The following is a 21,274-nucleotide window of genomic DNA, read 5'->3' on the forward strand; positions in this document are numbered from 1 at the left end:
CGGTCTCCAATGTGTTCATCCCAGCATTTTCAAGAATCAAAACATGCATTTCATATAATGCAAAATGTGAGGTCTATGTTGCTTAAATTTCTCCAAAGACCAGACAGCACATATTATAGGCTAAAGAGCAAGGAATTTGTCATCAGTGTATAAAAGGTGAGGTTCAAGTTTAGGATCCAACACGCATATTAAATGCACAGACCCATAACCGGGCATCCTTTTATAGATTGTCACCATTTCACTATGACAAAGTGTACATTATTCTTTCTTGCATGGACTGTTACATTGTTACAACGGTTTTTTTTTTTTTTAGCTTTTTGACATTGCAAGATCTTAAATGACATCTTAAATAATGCAGCAGAATCTATGCCAGACCAGAGCCAGTCAACTAGAACAAATCCATACCCAATGATGCCTAGAATGTTTTGAAATCTCCCATGCAAACTCTTTTTCCACAACAAGACCAACAATGGGTGAGATTACCTATTTAATTTAGGGGCACGAAGGGAAGGGACTTTGTAAGGATAGGCGAGAATCACTTTTTATAAGAGTTTTTTTTCAAAGGTTCTTAACGTTATTGCATACCCCCAAACAGTTTCACCCATTTCTTAGTCTGACATCTAAATATTAGCCTGCTTTTCCATTTGGGTGCATTCATTACTGTGCCCCCAAAATGCTCCTGTCTCCCTCGCTGTAGGCTATCTGTAGCCCGTGCCACACGCATACAAGAAACTACTTGCAGACAATAATTCATTTTACCCCCGCATATACAGATAATATTCATGAAGGCTACCAAAATACATTTCTAGTAGCAAATAAATGTCAGATTATGAACGGGTTATTCGCGGTACTGAACATTTCACTAATTTTACATTTCACCAATCTGCAGAATATCATCTGATGTATGCTGATTTTAGCCCAGCCCTCACCCGCCTCCCCTGTGCAGTGATACTTCGTGATTGGTTATAAACTCAGGAGGAGATTCACGGGATAGCAAGATGTCCGCGTTCATTTGAAAAAGTGTGTTTATTATCGATGAGTTGCCCCTTTCTATGTGTTCGTATGTCGAATTTTTTAAATGCAACAGATACAAGAAACCGGAATCATATAAAGATAAGACGAGGACTCCGAGCCAAGAGCCAGACAATTTGTTATTAACAGGTTAGACTGCCAACCCACCAATAGCTAACACAGCGTTAGCTTCACTGCTACTTGTTAGCTAGCTAGTTAGCATGTTTCTTAATGCCCAATCAGCGCAAACATGTGAAAATGAATGCGCCCGCGCATGGAGCTAGGTTTGCTAATATGCTAGCTAGCTAACTTGCTAGATTCATGCGCGAAGTGACAGGTTCCTGGCTTTTATCAACTGCGTTCTGCAGAGTTGTCTGTGAACATGTGTTTGAGGAAGAATGGTAAACTGAAGCACAAGCATGTAACATGCGGGCTTGCCAGCATTTAGAATGACTTGCATTAGCATTAGAACAAACTGGATTAGTCAGTCTGCTTGCTAGCTAGCTAATGTCGGTAATGTGACTAGTTAGCTTGTTTGACATAACATTACTTTGTTAATTTAATGTGAAGTCGGTAGCTAAGTCTTGAGTTAAAAGTGTGTTTAGCTTGTCGTCAAAAAATAACTGAATGTGGAGTTGTAAATGTAAATAACAGCGCCCTGTGGCATTGGCATGGATATTGATACAAGGTTAAGCTGTTGACGTTCGATATGAACTTTTGCAGAAATAATGCTGATATCGGGAACTCATGTCGAACATCTATGAAGAGAGAGCCACAATGATAGCCGCTGGGGAACTGCAGTCGTTTGTCCCGTTCGGTCGTGAGCACTGCAAAAATCACCCGAACGCCGTTAACATCCAGCTGCGACAGCTGCAGCCTGCGTCTGAGTTGTGGTCCTCAGATGGCGCGGCCGGGCTCGTGGGGTCCCTTCAAGAGGTCACTCTTCATGAGAGAGATACGGTATGACCTTCTCATAACTAAATCACATGATCAACACTTAACACTTTGATCAAAACAATCATAACCTGTGCTGACATGTCAGATTGAATCCTGTTTTGTTTTTGTTTGGAAGGAATCCTGGCAACTTAGAAAGGGTTCAGATGGCGCTACTGAGGAGGTTGAGTATGAGGAGGAACTTTATGTGGCTGGTAACATGGTTATCTGGAGCCGTGGAACCAAAGGCCAATCCTCCTATGTCTACAAGGCCTTTACTGTGGATAGCACAGTGCAACAGGTATTTATCCTCATAAACTGTTCAGTTCATTAACTGTTCACTGGCTGCAGACTTGCGTTTGTTTGATAATGATGATCGGTTACTGATCAGCTTCTCCTGGTTTTATTTGTTGTCTCTTTAGGCCTTGTGGTGCAACTTCAGAGTTCCACAAAGTAAAAAGTGCTGTAAGTGTTGTTTTTTTTTGTTTTCCCCTCATGAGTTTTCTCGCTTTTAATAATTTCAGTCCCCAAAAGATTTGCCTTAACAACTGCTCATGTGTTGATTTCTTAATCGCTTCCAGCAAAAGAGATTGTGGAACATACAGTTTGCATCGCACAGAGCACATGTGTGAACGTCCACAGCGTGAGTGGAAAAGACTTCATTGCTCCTCTCCCTTTTCAGGTGAGTCACCATCTGATCATGTGAAGTCAATTTTGCTTCCATAATTGAAATGCTGTTTTTTGTTGATGGCGATGAAACTGATAAAATGCAGTAATGGGAACAGTGAAATGGCTTTACAGTTATGTGCAACTGTGAAATGCATTGCACACTCAGATACATTCGTATCTATATTTTACGTTCATCTGTAATTACTGAAGAAGTGGGTACAGGTTAAGCCATGAATTAAAGCTGTATGAGAAGTCTGTGTCTGAAATCTTTTGGTTTGATTATGCCTGTTATGAGAATAGGACAGAGAAGCATATTCTTCCATGCTTCAATTCTGTTGTTTTGTAATGCGGTCATGTTCTAGCCCCTATGAGATTTCATGTGAATTTGAGGTACAAGAGATGAGTGGGAGAGAGAGAGAAGGGAGTGGGAAATGCAGGTGTGAGATAAAAAGTAATTCACCTATAAGATTTCCCATGGTATGCTGACTTTTGCTGTAGTTAAATATATATACGGTATGTATTTTTTTAGCATGTGTACCAAAGCTGGTTACATGGTGGTGCTTCCCTTTACTTTTAGTTGAATCCTGGGCTTTTTAACCTAAAAGCAACAATAAGCAAGCATGTATGTACTGTGTTTCTTAAAAAAAGTTGTAGAAATTTGATTGCACTGTTTATATCTCTTGTGTATATCACTAATGTGGAATTCTCTTGGTTGTCAATCTGTTGGCAGAGTTTCTGTATTCCACAGTGAGGCCTTATTATGGGGAATGAATCATAATGTGCCTGTTTTGCTACATGGTTGATATTCCCCAGGACCAGTCCATTTCATTTACGAGCAGTTGTAATGGGTAATTTGGCTTGCTTACAACTGAGGAAGGGGATCCCTGAGAATAAGGGGCAGTGTAGTGCGGACAGAATAATTAGATATCCTGGCACGCATAATGTGTTTTCCACGTAAACATGCTCTGACGTGATTCTTTTTCATTGCCAGTTGCTAAATTTAGGTAAAAAACAACTTTGCGTAGCGAGTTAAGTGCAAAAACACTTATCGTATAGCTACCTTCCCAAGCATACTGTTTTTTGTGCTTCAGTTGTCAGATTTCTTATTCCACTTGTAACATTTCTACTTTGGTTTGGTGCACTCAGGGATGTACATTTATTAATTTAAGCAAGTGTATTTTCATTGTGTTCTATGTGAAAGTGGAACGTGTCTCATGTACAGCCTGGCAGAGGTAGGGCAGTATTTTGAATGGGTAGATGTCTGAGGCATTCAACTATAAAGCGCTTTAAGTGGTCTATGAGTAGAAAAGCGCTACATAAATGCTGTCAATTTACCATTTATCGTAACGGTGTTAATTATCGGACGGCGTGTGTTATCGGCAAACGTTCGCATTGTCATGTGAAGCCATTATTAAACTGAAGTTATAGATTGTTAATCCTTTATTAAACTTAGCATTTTGATAATTTAACAGAATGGCCGATGTTTGACACTGTCCGATAACTGACATAGGTACGCTACCATTTCATTTAAAAACTGGTCCTCATTGGGTCCCCTCTTCTGCTTTCAGGTCTCCACACTGTGGCCCACCATGTTTGGCCTGCTGCTTGAGCGCAAACATCTGACCACTGATGTTCCCATGAGTCCTCCAAGGTAGTACACCTAAACAGCCTGGCCTCACACTGATGTGCTCTAGCAGGACAGTTCCCAACAGGCCTTCTCCTTTAGCTAATGATACTGAAAGTGCTATAGCATAGGAAATCCCATAGATTTAGAAACGGTAGAATGTCCACCCTTGTTCATAATGATGCTATGTTCCGTGTTAAACCCGGAGTAGGAAGAAAATGAACTGATGAACTGGGGCCTGAGGAGGGTGGTGGTGATGCAGTGTTGTTTGATAATGGCTGCTTCAAGTCACCAGTAAAGCAGGAAGTTCTGTACACAGAAGTACATTGCTTACATCCACCCCCCCCCCCCTTCTAATTCAATATAAAAACCCAACTTATTTATGCTGTAATAGAAAAAAAAAAATCTGGGCGCAGGTGATTTCAGGAGATCTATGGAAGATGGATGATGTGTGATGTAGACCTGTTGGTGATTTTCCATCTCTTCTTCTTCCAGAGAGCCTCTCCCCACCCTCTTCAGCATGCTGCACCCTCTGGATGAAATAGCTCCTCTGGTGTGCAGGTCCACAGGTATGACTGCAATGAAGCTCTTACAGCTGCTCACATTTACATGGAAGCCAGGGGAAGGCACAGGGCCTTACCTTACTGGCATAGATGTACCTGATTAGAGGGTAGGGTAGTGAAGCCAAAATGCCATTTTGTTATTGATTGTGATTGGACTTTATGTTAAGTTATGAAAAACGCATAGAAATAGAACGTTACCTATTTCATAATATTTTTGCCTAATAATATGTCCTTTATATATAATATTAATATGTCCTTTAAACAGATGATATTTCACAGTAATTTATTAAAGTGGTACTTTGACATTTGCCAATCCCCAAAGAAGTAGTCACCAAGGTAAATCTGTGAAGTTATTTTGTATTTTAGGTCATGCTTCCCATACTTAAGGACTTGGGCATGTTGTTGTTAGGTGTGTGTGCTTGATGGCGTGGTATTAATAGCTCCTGCCAAGGCTTCTGACACAGACTGTGGCAGGTGATCTTGAGCGCCTGAGGACTTGCTCCCTGTGTTCGCAGCCCTGTTTGATATCCCCCGCATCCAGTATGTGTCAGACAACACGATGAGGGTGGTGTTCTCCTCCTGTGATCCCTCTGTTATCATGACCTACGACACAGTGCAGTGCACGCACACGGTGTGGTTGTTGCGCAAAGTGACAGTCGAGGTATGCCGAAGTCCGAGTCTTTGTCTAGCTGCCTCTCTGTTGTACTCTCCATGTACCTGTCTCTAGCTGCTCTGCCCTCACTTTCTCCCTTCTAGTACTGTCTCTCTCTCTCTCTCTCTCTCTCTCTCTCTCTCTCTCCCCCTCCCTCCCCCCTTCCTTTTCCTCATTATTTGACAATTATAAGACAGTACATACAGAGTTATATCTACATTATTGATTGTGCGTCTGGGAGAAGTTTGTGTTGTCGTCACTGTCACTCTAATCATTCCCCTCTGACCCTTGTCGCGGCAGGAGCAGTCGGTTCTGCTGAAGTGCCCGGAGCCCGGGCCTGGAACAGGTGCTGCCAGCTTCCTGGGCACACACCTGCGCAACGTCTCGCGACTGGACTCTCCCGCCTCACCTCTCCACTGCCACGCCCTGCACAACCAGAGCCGCCTGGCGCCCTCCCCAAATCTACACTCCCGCGCCCACTCCCCTGGCATCTCCAACATGGCAGCCCTCAGGTGAAGTGATGGGGACGGCATCAGAAACACATTCTGTTAAATATCGTTTAGTGGTGTTTCAACAATGTTACACACAGGTTACTGAAGTGCAAAGAGCAGCTCATTGAGTGAGATCGCTGAGCGCTCAGACGCAGGTCGTCACTCTGAGTTAGTCGATATATAGAAAATATAGAAAAATACTATGCTTTCACCTCAAAAGCCCTTTTGGCAAAGATTCAACAGTCAGAGTGAAAGTCATTCTTTGAAGTTGTTACAATTCATTGCCAAGATAATAACACTCCGTACCATATTTTTGTGCTGTACAGAATGTATTGTTCAAACATGCTCTCTTTGGTCTTAAGCCGTTCCCACAATCCAGGCATAGCGGCACCGTCCTTCAGTGGTGCCCAGCGCTTCAACATCTCTTGCCACTCCCCTTCACCCCGCGGACACAGCTTGCTGGCCTCACCCAACAGCACGATGAACGAGTCGGCTCTGCTGCCCGAGAAGGAGCCCATCATCCCGGACCTGTGCATCGAGCAGCTGTGGACTGAGACCACCTCCGATCATAGGTATATTTCACAGACGCACAGACGCACAGACGCACAGGCGCACGTCATCCTTACTGCACTCAGGCCTTTGTAACGGATTACAAAATGGTGAAAAGGGTTTGTGTAATGGAGAACCATTACTGTCAAATGTGCACCTTCTCTTTATGTTACAAACACACTCCTTCATCACTCTACTCAGGCTTTGTGATAATCTCACTATTATTATTATTTTATATTATTTTTTAGAACTGAGAGCTTTTGTTGAATACACTGAAACTGATAAAACATGCATTTTCCCAAAGCAACCATATGCTACTTTAGATAAGAGTACAAATAAGAGTCAACAAATAAAACATGAAGTTGATTGCGTGCACTTGGCAGTCAGATAACATTGAAGGTATAGCTTAGTCATTGCTTCACCAAGTTGTGTTTTTATTGGGAAGCGAGGTGAGTTAGGGACACTTCTTGATTTTGGTGTGTTTTTTCTTTTAAAGGGACACGAGCTGCCAGACCTCCAAAGTGTTCATCACGTCAGACCTGTGTGAAAACAGATATCTGTGTTTTCTTGTGGAGTCGCACCAGGAGCTCAGGTGAGCAGCTCTCCGCCAATCACAACTGTCCCTCCATCTCAGTACTCCCTCCATCTGTAAGCACCTCTTCACTGCAGTGAAAAATGATGACCTGTGCCAAAGTCTATGAAGAGCTCATTAGACATTCATGTTTATTTTCCAGTGTTTGAAATGACACAGACTCTGCATCACAGTGTAATTTTATATTTTATTATTAGACATTCATATATTCATTTCCAGTGTTTAAAATGAGGCATTCAAAACCACATGCCAACTTCCTGATAAATTAAGACATTGATGTGTTGCTAGCAATGCTGTAATGGAGCTTAATACAACATTCTGTCCTCATCTGCTATGACCCTGAAGGGTATTAGAAATTCAAATAAGATTTTTTCCCCCACTTTTTATCCTTCCTTCGGTGACCACTATACCCAGTGAATGGTCCTCCCTCTAAAGGTCATTTGCACAATTAACTCTCTGGCTAGAAAGGTGGCAGGGCTGCTTCTACTTCTTGGACATAGACCACCATGTTTGCTGTGTGTCACTGTGTCATTTCTGATGCAATGTTTTCTTGTAGATATGTGACATTGTGTGTGAAAGTGTGCGTGAAAATGTGTGTTTGTGTGTTTTATATCTGTTTCATTTCTGATGCCATGTTTTCTTGTAGATATATGAAATTTTGTGTGTGTGTGTGTGTTTTATATCTGTGTAATTTGTGATGCCATGTTTTCTTGTAGATATATGAAATTGTATGTGTGTGTGTGTGTTTTATATCTGTGTAATTTGTGATGCCATGTTTTCTTGTAGATATATGAAATTGTATGTGTGTGTGTGTGTGTGTGTGTGTTTTATATCTGTGTAATTTGTGATGCCATGTTTTCTTGTAGATGTGTGAAGTTCCTGGATAGTAACCACCCATCTCAGCTGCTCTTTGTGTCCATGTCCACAATCCCAGCCAAGGACGCCGCCCCATTACAGGTAAAGATAACTGAAGAATCTGCATGTATTGTAAACACCATTTTGAGAGATATTGCATATAGAATTGGGAATGTTAGGTAATCCAATTTGTAAGTTAAACCGTACCTATTTTTTTGTTTTGTTTTTTGGTTAGAGGTACCTTGTATTTCTAATTGCATTTCTGCAACAATTTGCACCAAAACAAAAAAACATTCGCAAAGTTATTAAACTTCTTTCCACACTGCTTTCCATGCTACACTCCTTCAAGCGTACACACACACCTACCACTATGGCAGTTCCAGAATATTTTTCTGTTGGATGTGTTCATGCAGCAGTGTGCTGTGGCTCTCCTCCTCGTGTGCGCTAGCCTGCCTGCAGTGAACAGGCTGAGGGATGACTCATCTCACCATTTAACATATCTGTCTTTCGCTCGGCTTCATTCCTTTTTTTCCACCGTACGTTGCTTAACTGCCAAGTATACGTGGCTTAAAGTGCTTAGGTTTAGGCACAGGAGACCTGTAGTGGATCCAAACGAAAAGCCTTGACGAAAAATATTGCATTTTTACGTTTGAAAAATTAGTATTTAAAGTCAGTCAATCTGTGAAGACCTTTAAAATTATGACCGATACCCTGTAGACCCAGTAGCCAATTCCACCTTTCAGATGAATATATTCACATCAAACCTTTCCCTCAATCTTGTGATTTTATTTGTTGACATAAACATATGCATTCAGTCTGCCAAAACACACATATTAGGTGTCCCATACATTTAAAAGGAATCCCATGTGTCATGCGATTGATATTTCTCCACTGTAATTCCATCACCACTCAGGTCATGAATAGCTTTTCATGTCATAAACAGGGGCGGTAAGCGTTTGGATGGATTTACGTTTGTCATGCAAACAGGTTTTGTAATCCTTTAATTCTCCTGTTTTATCTGCCACAAAATGGTCAATGGTTGAATCCCGCACTTATTCAACTCATTCTCTCTGGCTGCTTCCCCCTCACTTGTCGTCACGGTAATGAGCTCGTCTCCTCTCCCCAGGACAGAGACTGCATGCTTGTCCTGGAGGTCAACGGCAGCCTGGTCTTGTACACAGGAGTAACACGGGTAAATAATCACTTCATCAACAGCTATTACTGGGATTGACACTTTCACCAGTCGATGAGCCTGTTTCCTAGGGCTGGAACGTAGTGAATTCTGAATTTTGAATCAATGCTATTGATTTGATTGCTAATGATTGATTTTCCCTTTGTTGTGTCTAAAGGTCAGTAAGGTGTTTGTGCCGGGCCTTCTGTCCCCGTCCCTCGGCGTCCCCAGCTGCCTGCCACACCGCTGCAGCTCCATGGACAGCGTCAGCACCCCCGCCAAGCCCACCGTCAGGCACCTGAGCAACCTGGAGGAGGTGCAGACTTATTAGGGGGTTAACGGGGGGGGGTTTGTGTGATGGCGGGAGTGGGTGTATCCAAACATCAGGGAGAGTGTTACTGTAGGATGAAAGGGTCTGAAATGATCAGTGTTTGAAAGACTTGAAAACTGCTCCCTTCAAGCCTCAGACATTAAGATCAAAACCAGTTAAACTATGTACAATGGCGACATTTCAGAATGAGTAAGTCAGGTAGTTTGGACAGCCTTGTCTGAGTTTGTCTGTCCTCAGAAGGCTCATCTAGGAGTAGAACAGACAGTGGAGTAGGAATGGCACAGACTAGAAAGGTACAGACAGTAATTGCAAAAGCTGGATCAATAATAACATTAGGTCTTGCTATTACTTATGAATTAAATGAATGTGCCTCGGCCAATGGGTTTAGTCAAAGTGATGTTTAACCACAGAATGTAATAAAGTAAAGGCTGTAGCTGAAATGAGTCATTGATCTAAAAAAAATTCTGAAATATTAAATGAAGTCATAAGACAGCAGGATGCTGGAGAGAGATTTAAAAATCCCTTTAAAGGGTAGGTTTTAATGGATGCTTTTACATTGGCATTGTGTACTCAAATGGAAATGTACTATTAACCTTTAATAGAAATGTCATAACCATTACAATGTCTGAACCATGAACGCATGCATTTGGGTATGTTATAGGGCTCTGGCTTCTGTAGAAAAATGTGTTTCTTTTTCAGATCAGTGTGTTAGTAACGTTAATGGGTCTGTGACTTTGCCCCTGTTCTGTTCTGCCCTCTGTCTGGGTTCAGATTGGCGTGATGCCCTCTCCTGTGATGGAGGGTCTGGGCCAAGCCAAGCACCACCACGAGACGTCCTGGGTGGAGGATTGCACCTTCCAGCAAGCCGTGCCCCACATTCACACTCTTCGAGACTCTGTCAGCAGCAGAGTTACTCTGGTGAGCCTGGTGTATGTGTGTAAAGAAAGGGGGAAGACGTGTGTGTGTGTGTGTGTGTGTGTGTGTTTGCTTGCTCGTGTGTGTGTGTGGCTGGAGGCATCGTGTATACTTTCCCAGACCACTGCTGGCAATTTTCCCTGTAGTGTGTTAAATCGTTAGTACTTGAAGGTTGACATTTTTGAGGAGATCAAACAGAAATACAGGGCCGATTTCTCATCAGAAAGCAGCATGAAAGTCTGTCAGTATGCTGACGAGGTTCAATAAGGCTCCTGGTCTCTGGGCTGACATGCCCTCCCTTAGGCACGCATGTGTCAACATCACTAACACATGTTTTCCTACTGAGAGAACTTTCAATCTCACACCTGTCTAAATCATTTTGTACACTGATAGAGCTACTGGTAAAAGGCTCTCTGGTTTAGGTTGAATGTCTGGCGACATGTTTTGTTTTGAGTCCTTAATGCTTTGGATCACTGTTGTTTTCTCTGTTTGTAAATGCTTGAGTGCACCATTTGATCAGTCTCTTCCCTGTCTGCTCAGGAGCTGCGCAGCGGCTCGATGCTGAGGATAACCATCCCTGAGATAGCGACTTCAGAGCTCGGTGAGTAGATGGCAGACACGAGACCATATCATCACGCGGCCTCAAAGCCCACCTTGCCACCTCGCTCTACTTCTACTCCGTCATTAGTGACGAAAGCGTTGAGTCACTGCTGCCAGTTTAGCCCTTATGGCCTCTGACGAGAGCCTGAGTGGCTGCAGAGAGGTGACGTAAAACTGCATCGCTCTCAACCGTCTTTCCTGCCCAAGCATGGCCATGCCGCTGCACTTTCTATTCGGTGAACGAGAGAAGTCCTCTTTGAGTTTGATGCAGTACGCTATTCTGGTAAAAGATTGTTTATATTTGAGCTCAACAGCCAATGAAATGACACCCCTCCCTCCCGTGCTCCTGATGCAACATGTGGATCGGCTGGAATTGTTAATGGCTCAGTCTGAGCTACTATGTTTGTTTCCCATTTACAGAGCCCGGATGGTTTACAAACACGTCATTTTATGGAGCGCTAAACAAAGAGCTAGAGGGGCCCGCGAGGAGCAATTTGATGAATTTGATTTAAAAAAAAGGGATAGGATTAGAATCGTGGACTGTACCTTTAATTTACATACACAAGCTGTCATCAGGGGTCAGGGCTTAGTGGAATGGTGTGAGGTAATACCAGTGAAGAGGTGGTTCTGGGGGAGCGTGTGGGAGCGTCTGGCTTTGGGTTACTTGATGCAGAGTTATGACGAGCGAGCCTAATGACACTCCGCCAGAGCAGCACCCAATGAGATCTCATTAAATTGCAGAAGCTCACACTGTGATTTCCTGGAATTTGACCTCCATTTTGTGTCGGGGCTGACCTTTTACATGTGCTGTGTTCAAGAAGTGGACTCGGTGGGCCCTAATTTAATTGGAGGGCAACTGGCAACAAGCAAAGCCCCAAGCAATGAGCGAAGTCCGCAGCGCATGAACTAAAGATAATTTAATAAGTTGGCTAAATCATTTTGCTAATTTAATGCCATGAGCTAGATCCTGAGCACAAACATGGGTGGGTGAGCGCAGTGCTTCCCAACCGCACGTCACACAATAGCTTTAGTTTATGCTCGGCGGACATTGCTTGTTACTTGTTGCTTTGCTTGTTGCCCATCAATGAAATGAGGGCCCAGTGTTAAAGAAGAGATTCTGTTTGTGTGTGTGTGTGTGTGTGTGTGTGTGTGTGTGTGCGCGTGTGTGTACACGTTTGAAATATGCATATCGGACCTTCACTGTATCAGAGCCCTGGGTTTTGGGTGGAGCTCGGTCTGGGTGCAGCACTAATAGGTCTGTTTTATTTTCGTTTGACGTCATCGTCTGTGATATCTCCGCTTGGTCTTTATATCTCCATCCCCCCAGCAATTAATGTTTGCCTGCCCACAGATTAATGGAGACTCATTCAGAGAATGGTATTCAATCAGGAACAAGGTTTTATTCTTTACCATGATGCTCATCAACTGAAAGAGGAAGGTTCCACATGTAGATCCACCAACTTATCTAGTTAGACAAGGAAGAGTCTTAAGTTTAAGTATCCTAAAGGAAGTATCTTGGGCATCTTAGATATCTCAATTTTCTGTACCAGGAGACAGACATATCTTCACAAACGACGTAAAAGCATAACAATCAGAGTACACATTCCTGCCAGTCCTAAAAAAAGAGCACAGATTTGGGAGAACATATTGATTCATATTTACCTCTTAAGTCTAGCTATAAGAGACTTGAACACAAGATACTTATGAATAATGATTCTGATTCATAACTCTTTCACCACCATGTCTGAGTCATGTAGTCTAAAAGCAGAGGGTTCTGCGACTAATAAAATGACATTTCATCCAGCTATGCTGTGACCTTTGAAGCTGGTTGAACAATGAAGAAACTGACAAGAGTTCATTAGTGGCTTGATTATGTGCTGCTTATAAACGGCATGTACAGTGTTGACTGAATTCGATAGTACAGGTAATGATTTAGATACATATCAAATTTACACACTAACGGATAGATATTTATATTTCAGAAATAACAAAGCTATAATCTGCATAATGGCTTCTACCATTAGTATCAGACTTTGGATGGTTTATAAGGGCAGATGGGTGTAACATTGTGTATAAACTACTTGACGTAGTTCAAGGATTGTGCAACACAAATCCAGTAAGCTCTGTTGTATTCTTCCATGAGGCCATTGGTAAATTAGTGTGTTTTGTAATGTGTAGTAGTTTAAATAGTTAATATAAAATAAAAATTTGAAGTAATATTTAATTGTTCTTATGTTGTAGTTATCAGTAATAAGACGTGTTTGTGTAATGTATAATGGAGTTAACAGTTTATAGTACTGTAAAAACAGAGATTTGTAGCGTTATTTAATCGTTGCTTATGTAGTTATCAGTTAGTATTTGACTCTTCTCTCTATGACTGTTCCAGTGATGCGATGCCTTCAGGCCATCCGCTTCATTCTGCCCAAGGACACGGCAATGAAGGTGCTTGTCAAGTGGTACAACATCTACAACGCCCCAGGCGGTCCCAGCATGCACCTGGAGTGGAACCTCTTTGTCACCTGCTTCATGACACTGATGGGCTACAACACTGACCGGCTGACGTGGACCCGGAATGTGAGTGACGTCCAAAACAACAGCAACAGCAACAACAACAGCAACAACAACATTACTGCATCAGTAACCGGTTAAATGTGTGCTATGTGATAACAGGATGAGGGGATTGAGAATGAGAAGCGAACCGCTATTTTTCCAGTCGCATGCATAACAAAGGCTGCCTCTTCACTTCTAAAATTAACTCCGGCATCATACACAGTGCTGACTGTTTTTTAAAGTGTGGTGGTGGTGGTGGTTAAAATTGCCTCTTCTCCTTGCTTATAGAGAGCGACTAGGCCACTCCGGTCTCTGAGATGTACTTTTATGTGACCTTTGCCCTCCTTTGCCACTCCACAGCTCCACTTTGAAGTGCCCCTCTCCCCAGTAATCGCTCCGAAGAAGGCTAGACCTGCCGACACAGGCTCCGACGAGGTAAGAGTGACCTGTTTTAGTGGGGCAATGTTTGTGGTCGACATTAACGGTTGCCCTCGGCAACCTACCGTAATTTCCGGACTATTGAGCGCACCTGAATATAAGCCTCACCCACTGAATTTTTTAAATATAATTATTTTTAACATAAATAAGCCGCACATGTCTATAAGCCGCAGGTGCCTACCGGTACATTGAAACAAATTAACTTTACACAGGCTAAAATGAATATCAAAAGTAATACAATAGTGATGCATATTATTAGTTTAGCCAGTTACGATAAGTGCACTGTTGCTTTAAGAGAGCACAGTTGCAAGAGTCAATCAGAAGCTAGAATTTAGATTGAAGACAGTGAGATAGAAGAAAGACGCTAAGTTTGAAACCAATGAGCTAAAGAACTTGAAAAGACTGGATTTGTATTGTTGTAAACTGTTTTGAGTTGTGTTCTGTCTACGCCGGTAGACTGTGGTTATTTTGACATTAGTTAAGTTATTGAGATACTGAGAAATCGCGTGGAGCTAAGCATCCATGCGGCTGCATCCATGCTAGCATCCTAGCTCCACAAAGCCACTGTAAACACAAAGCCACCGTATACAGTCACAGGTATCATAATCCATAAATTAGCCGCGTCGTTGTTTAAGCCGCGAGGTTCAAAGCGTGGGAAAAAAGTAGCGGCTTATAGTCCGGAAATTACGGTAATTGAGACAAGTGGCAACCATTTTATTACTCCTAGTTGCCCCCAGTTGCAACCGCATTCTCACTGTCTTTTTATTATATTCAAAATAAAATTCTCAGTGGCATCCAAACATCGTTTAAGACCCACTGCACTGCGTGCGTGTGTGTGTGTCGTAACACTTGTCTATTGCATTATAGTGGATGAACTCAGTATCTTCAGGCAGTCTATGCGCTATTGCCATCCATCACAAATAACAGGCGACTTTAGCCTGACTGAAGGTAGCTAGCATCTTAGGCTGTAACATGGGCTACGTATATCAAACATCAGAGTTCTTCTTTGATCTTACCAATTGTTATGTGACCAATCAAACATAAGCTTTTGTGATCACAAATGGTTAAGGTGAAATCAATTCAAACTGGCGTCTCTTTCCCCTATGAAATCCACAACAATGTCAGATTGAAAGCTATCCATAATTGAAAATGATTTGCCATTCTCACTTCAATTACAGCACAGCTCCTTCATTCCCACCTAAAAAGAGTGTGTTATGGAATTGTGAGCACAAACCTCTGTGAGACGAGAAACAAAGATTTCTAGTATGATGTAAGCAAGTAGAGCAATAATTCATGGCACAGTCGTAGTTAAAGAGCTTTTTGTTTCTGATGTTTTTATATGTAGTTGACTCCATTCTTTTTCGTAAAAAGATGCACTCAAATGATCTATTTATTCAATGTAATTTTTTTTTCTTATGATATTTTCTTAAGTATAACAAAACTCTACAGACACTTAGTAATAGTGGATAGACCTCATCAGGGATGTTAGCTTGACCAGTAGTGGGCATGTGAGCATTGAGAGATGACTGGAGCAAAAGGTCACGGGCATTCTAATGTCAGGGCCGGGCAGATGGTTGATTGGGATTTGTGGGTTGTTATTTGTTTGAGTGCCTGTTAGATTATCATCGTTATATTCTACGTTAAGTGCCAATTTAACCCTTAACATGGCATTACTGATGTTCTCCCTGAGAGTGTCAGGGCACATATAGACTAGTGATTGTTTGCATAGTAGTGTTGTAGTGAAGAGGCCATGATGCCCGAGATCTATACCAATCAAGACTGAGGCTTTTAAACGATCAAGACCATCAGTGATTGGGACCAAGACAAAGAGCGAAACTATATTTGTCCGAGTCTAAGACGTTTGTCTGGTAACATCACAGTCACATTCATGTTATGTAGCTGCTTAGTTGTGTCAATATTTGCTTATTTTGTGTAGGACTGGGACTACCTGTGCTGCTCGGACTATAATTGGCAGCTGTCCATGCAGCATGTGGCGGGTGTGCCGGGGCTGGGCTCTCCGGCTCCCTCTGGTGTTAGGGAGGAGCAGGTGTCTGTGCTGAGCGTGGACTCCTCCGCCCCTCTGTTCCAGCACATCCCCTCCCTGTTCTCTGTGCTGCACCTCCTCTATGAGGACCTGAAGCTGGATGAGCTGCAGCGCAGTGGAGCGCGGGCCCTGGTTGGGCTCCTGCAGCAGATGGCCAGGTAGCCCACTGACATCCATCAAACACAATCACACGGTGTGGTTGCTGGCCAGTTATGGGATACTTTTGTGTCTGTCTGTCCGGCAATGTTTGCACAATCACAAATCTATTCAGTTTTAATTATGAAGGTCACTTATAGTCATATCAATGCTTTTCTATCAGATGATATTGTAAATATGAATGTCTGGTACTGCACCTATTTTGCCACCAACTTGACTTTGGTCATATCAAGATATCATAGTGTGAACAGTGTTTTCACAGAAGAAAGACCAACAGGGACAGACAATTGGTGCAGCTTTCATAGAGTTCATAGACTGTCATCATTTGTAATTACATTGAGTCAATTTATATTTATATTTATATTTATAATTAATCATTTATATTAACAGAGCTTCACACACTCAGCTCTTTGGCACACAGCCACTTGTTTGCCAATTCAGCACTCATTCTGTGCCTAAAGAACTCCGCTGCATCAAAATGAATGGTGTAATAGGAATGGTAGATAGATTATGTGTCCTAGTATTCCTGTACATCCTACACATCTTTTGTATTTCTTGATATAAGAAATGTAATAACATAACTGAAATATGAAGCATAGATTAGAGGTAAATATGGAGACATAATATCATTCTGTCAGAATTGCTGTAATTGTGGTTCCAGGAGCATTTTTTAACAACTACCTTTTAATCTAAATTCAGAATGAAAAGGCATTTTGTCCTGGTCTAAATATAGCTTTGCAGAAAGGCCTCATTAATTCACTCCTGCGTTGACTTTCCCCTGGTCTTATCGATCAGTCCGTGTTTTACTCAGGACTCTACTGATGCCTGTGGCGCAGCGCTACTGGTGATTCATGGGCAGGTTAGCGCTGATATTAGTATTAGTGTAAGTATCGATTAGCTGACGGAACTGTGATGTAGAACCCCGGTGGAGTGGGGTTGGGTGCAGTGGAGTTGTGGTGGTGGTGGTGGTGGTGGTGGTGACAGCCGGTTCTAATTGTTTTCTCCCCGCTCTCATCAGAGACCTGCAGCTGGAGGAGTACATTGATCTGTACTGGCGCGATTACCCCTCATTCATCAAAACGTTCAGCGAGTCGTGCGTGATAGACCAGGGTAAGTGGCGGATCAATGAAGACTCCCGTCATAGGACCTCTCATTAGAATAGCAAGTGCTCTCTTGCTTTGTTTTTTCCTTTCTTTCTGACTGACCCTCTCCCAGTGTCCCACAACTTCTTTCTCTCTGTCTTTTTCTTTCCCTTTCTGTCTTTCTTTAGTTTCTTTGTTTTTTCTTCTTCTATTGCCATCTCTCCTCTTTCCCACTTGCTTGAGTTTTTTTATTTAGTTTTTCCCCCCTCTTTTTTTTTTATCGGTTTATGTTCTCTCTTCCCATCTCTCTTCATTCACTATCATTATTTGCCCCAGTATTGCTCTCTCTGGATCAGCCTAAATTACTGCTGCACGATTCATCTAATTGCAATCACGATTACATAACAGCAAACACCTGCCATTTAGTTAAATGAAAAATGTGCGTGTTTGAATCTGACGACCTCTGTGTGCAGTCAGCTCATTATCTACTCCCATAATAAAGAGATGACCCATCAGTCTCTGTTCAGGCAGTGAAGCGTGTGTGTATGGTCACATGACTATCCAGTGGGTAGACCAGAGGGCTGGGAAGGGAGTTTAACCTGCTCAGATTTAACTTGGGGTTATCAAGGATAGTCAAGGAAAGCCTGAATTGCTCTTAAACAGTACTTCGACTCTACACATTTGCCTCATTTAGTATTTGCAGTCACACCCAAGCAATTTAAAGGCCACAAAGGGATTTTGTTCATGAAATCTATCCCCTTGGCTAAATATATGAATATAATGCTATTTTTTGTTTCAATCATTTTAGCTGCAACCCCTACACCTGCAACAAGACAGGATTAAATAGAATATTTTTATATCAAGTGGGTAGGCTGTGCATTAATAGTTCTCATTTATGCTGAGTACAGATGAAGTGTGTTGCCCACACTTATAATAACCTAATCATATGTTCACAGTAAGGAGCTTAAAAAGACTGAGCTTTTGAAAACTTGTAAAAATAGGAAGGCCCACAATTGAGGAGGTCCAGGGGGGAGTCAGTTCTGACCCTGGTGGCAGCTCAGTGTCCACCATTTATGTACAGGGTAATATGGTACCAGTTTTGCCCAGTTAAAAAAGGGATGTAGTGATACCATCTGTTTATTATATTGCATCGCAAATCGCAATATTGTCCACAACAATCACAGGATGACTTTTACTAAATTGTGCTGCTCTAGTTTTAATTAATTTAAGATCGACAGAGATAATAGAGGCTGTATTATGCTATGTGTGTGTGTGTGTGTGTGTGTGTGTGTGTTTATGTTTATGTGCGCGTAACTGATTGGCTGACTGGCGTGTCTGTTCTGCTCTCTAATGGCTTAAATGACAGTAATCCCCCCTCGTTCCCTCTTTCCCACCTTAGCTCAGCTGGAGCAGATGATCAGGCCCTCATTCCTGACACCCGAGCCGCCCTCTGTTTTCGGCTGGCTCAGCAACTGCCTGAGAGGAGAGGATGTGACGCCATTCCCCTACATGCCTGGCATCTGTGAGAGGACCAAACTACTGGTGCTCGTAAGTGTCAACTAAAAACTGCCTAAGCATTGACTCGCCATTTTGAAAGTGATGTTTTGAAACCTAATTCACCCCACTTACTTACAGCTTTAATGAGGCAGACTACTCCAAAGCACATGCTTGAGTCTGATCTCTTTGTTCTCTACCTACTGAGGAAGAGGAGAAAGTATTCCTTACAATGTCCTTCATTCGTTGGATCAGGTGCAGAGCAGAATGATTCAGACCTGCAGCAGAGAGTGCCACTGGCACCCTGGAGCAGGAACCTGAGAAAGAATTGACAGAGTTTAGGCAGTAATGAGTCCTTAGTGACGTGCGCCCAGTAGGGGGCAGCATTCCTAAGCATCCCGGTGGGACCAGTAATTAACACACCTACGTGAAGAGCTACGTGGCCACTTGAAAGTGATCCCTTTGCCCTCGGCGAGTTCCAACAGTGGTTACAGGAGGTCACCAAATGTCTTCATAATAGAGGTGTAATGTGGGTCACAACATGCGGTCACACTCGCATGCTCAATGGAAATGTCAGCTAGTTAGTTGGCGTTTTGCTCCCAGCTAATCACAGTGACATTTTTCATTTATTTACTCTGTTTGTTTTGAGCTCCTCCAAAGGCATTGGTCCTTCTCTCTCTCGCTCCCTCTCTCCCTCTCTCGCTCTCTCTCTCTCTCTCTCTCTGTGTGTTTGTGTGTTTGTGTGTTTGTGTGTGTGTGTGTGTGTGTGTGTGTGTGTGTGTGTGTGTTGGATAAAGGCTGTCTAACCTTAATTAAGCCATTGAGGTCTGAATCATGAGTGATGGTGGGAGGCTGATGGAGGGGTGACGCTGAGTGTGTGTGTGTGTGTGTGTGTGTGTGTGTGTGTGTGTGACAGAAGAGGGGGAAGGGGATGGTTTGACTGTCCTCCCATCATGCCAAGCACTGTGACGCACAACGGACAGAGAGACACTAGCGACATGTCATGCAATTATAGCCTGTATTTACTTCAGTCTCCCACACACACCTACACACACACACACACACACCTACTCACACAGACACTAACGCACAAACACACACACCCCTACCTCCCCTTCTCTACCGTCTACCTGATTACTGGACAGAACATTACTGACACTGCTTAACTTCCCCATCTCTCTCTCACACAGTTTCCTGTGTCAGCCAGAACAGAGCTGTTTCTCTCCCTTTAGATTCCTGCTGCTGTTCTGATGGGTTGCAAAATCAGCCTGTGTTTAGCCCATCGTGCTGAAGATATTCTAAGCATGCTAAAAATGGCTTGGTCCTGCTTCTGCGGTCGGTCGCGCACCGGAATGTGATGAATGGAGACATGCCTGGAAGTCTGAATGCCTTTGCATTATTTTCTAAAGCAGACAGGTTTAGTCACTGCCACTAAAACCACAACGGTGCTGTCCCACTGTTGATACTCACTCAGCTCCTCTCCTTCCCTCCACCCCTGCTCTCTCTCTCTTTTTCTCTCTCTCTCTCTCTCTCTCTTTCTTTCTATCTTTCTTTCTTTCTCTCTCTCTCTCTCTCTCTTTCTCTTTTGGCCCTTTTGCTCCCACTCCCTTCCTGATCTCTCTCTCTCTCTCTCTCTCTCTCTCTCTCTCTCTTTCTTTCTATCTAGAGCTACGCCCTTTACGTGGCTGGAGATGTGAATGCAGTGTCGGACGATGTCTTTAAATACCTGGCCAAGATCGCTGCTGGTGAGCTGTCAGACGCTGGGCCCATTGTGTGTGTCTGAGATTAGCACGCAGTCAGGGGTCCCTGCCCAGCAGCAGTTCCCCGCTGACTAGCCTCTCCCATGGGCAGGGGTGGGGGTGGTGGGGTAGACGCAGGAATATGGAAACAGTAATTGGATGAATAAACAGTGCTGAAGGCGTATAATGTGATTTACATAGCACAAATGAAGACTTTCCATACTGTTATGCTTGAGAAATGAATTAAATTGCATATATTGTACATAAAGTGTTCCTCATTTAATATGCTTCAGGTATTGCGAAGGCTTAGAGAGGACTCAGTGTTTGTTTGTTTTGTCTGTCTACTCACAGATGACTTGTAACCACACAGTCGTGTGTTTTATATACTTTTTCTTCCTCACAGGTCAGAAGAAAACCATCTTTGATCCAATCCCTGAAATCAGGAGGTAAAGTTCGAGCTTCATGCACAGTCACTGAAACCGTGGATCAGGGAGAACGTTTTGTGTAGAATTGGCCACTGGCCATCTCGTGTCATTATTATTATTCATATTATCTTTCTCGATGTAGGGTTTTCTCTCACTCTTGAGTTTATTGCTTGCATTCAGAAGACTTCTATATTTAAGAAGCAATAAAATCATCATTCTGTCTTATCGCAGTCATAGATTTCTTCAGTATGACCGCAGAACTATCTGAAGGGTTGCCTGTAATCTGCTGTTCATCTGCCCCTCGTATCATTTGTGGCACACTGCCTTAACCACTCTAGAATCAGAGAGCATTTGACCATGAGTAAGATCTGACTAACACCTGACTCATTG

At 42.8% G+C, this 21,274-nt stretch overlaps 1 protein-coding gene across 4 annotated transcripts in view; it reads left to right on the top strand.

The window, feature by feature from the left end:
• The first annotated feature begins 947 nt into the window (after positions 1–947).
• Positions 948–21,274, top strand: part of anapc1 (anaphase promoting complex subunit 1) — a 43,070-nt gene continuing 22,743 nt past the window's right edge. For 2 of the 4 annotated variants that reach the window (XM_031578833.1, XM_031578837.1), the window contains exons 1-23: positions 972–1,161; positions 1,735–1,971; positions 2,084–2,245; positions 2,367–2,409; positions 2,526–2,626; positions 4,182–4,264; positions 4,733–4,806; positions 5,316–5,461; positions 5,753–5,964; positions 6,306–6,515; positions 6,989–7,084; positions 7,951–8,041; positions 9,066–9,131; positions 9,289–9,426; positions 10,213–10,359; positions 10,897–10,957; positions 13,343–13,530; positions 13,867–13,941; positions 15,881–16,146; positions 17,163–17,254; positions 18,626–18,774; positions 20,387–20,465; positions 20,863–20,905. In XM_031578833.1, the coding sequence (XP_031434693.1) occupies positions 1,759–1,971; positions 2,084–2,245; positions 2,367–2,409; positions 2,526–2,626; positions 4,182–4,264; positions 4,733–4,806; positions 5,316–5,461; positions 5,753–5,964; positions 6,306–6,515; positions 6,989–7,084; positions 7,951–8,041; positions 9,066–9,131; positions 9,289–9,426; positions 10,213–10,359; positions 10,897–10,957; positions 13,343–13,530; positions 13,867–13,941; positions 15,881–16,146; positions 17,163–17,254; positions 18,626–18,774; positions 20,387–20,465; positions 20,863–20,905 (2,735 nt within the window). In that variant the 5' untranslated portion in view covers positions 972–1,161; positions 1,735–1,758. Of the gene's footprint in view, positions 1,162–1,187; positions 1,413–1,734; positions 1,972–2,083; positions 2,246–2,366; positions 2,410–2,525; positions 2,627–4,181; positions 4,265–4,732; positions 4,807–5,315; positions 5,462–5,752; positions 5,965–6,305; positions 6,516–6,988; positions 7,085–7,950; positions 8,042–9,065; positions 9,132–9,288; positions 9,427–10,212; positions 10,360–10,896; positions 10,958–13,342; positions 13,531–13,866; positions 13,942–15,880; positions 16,147–17,162; positions 17,255–18,625; positions 18,775–20,386; positions 20,466–20,862; positions 20,906–21,274 lie in introns of those variants that run through there. The other 2 variants (XM_031578835.1, XM_031578834.2) reach the window with 2 other exon arrangements.

The sequence above is a fragment of the Clupea harengus genome, chromosome 13, assembly GCF_900700415.2.
Source record: "Clupea harengus chromosome 13, Ch_v2.0.2, whole genome shotgun sequence".
In the NCBI taxonomy this organism is placed as follows: Eukaryota; Metazoa; Chordata; class Actinopteri; order Clupeiformes; family Clupeidae; genus Clupea; species Clupea harengus.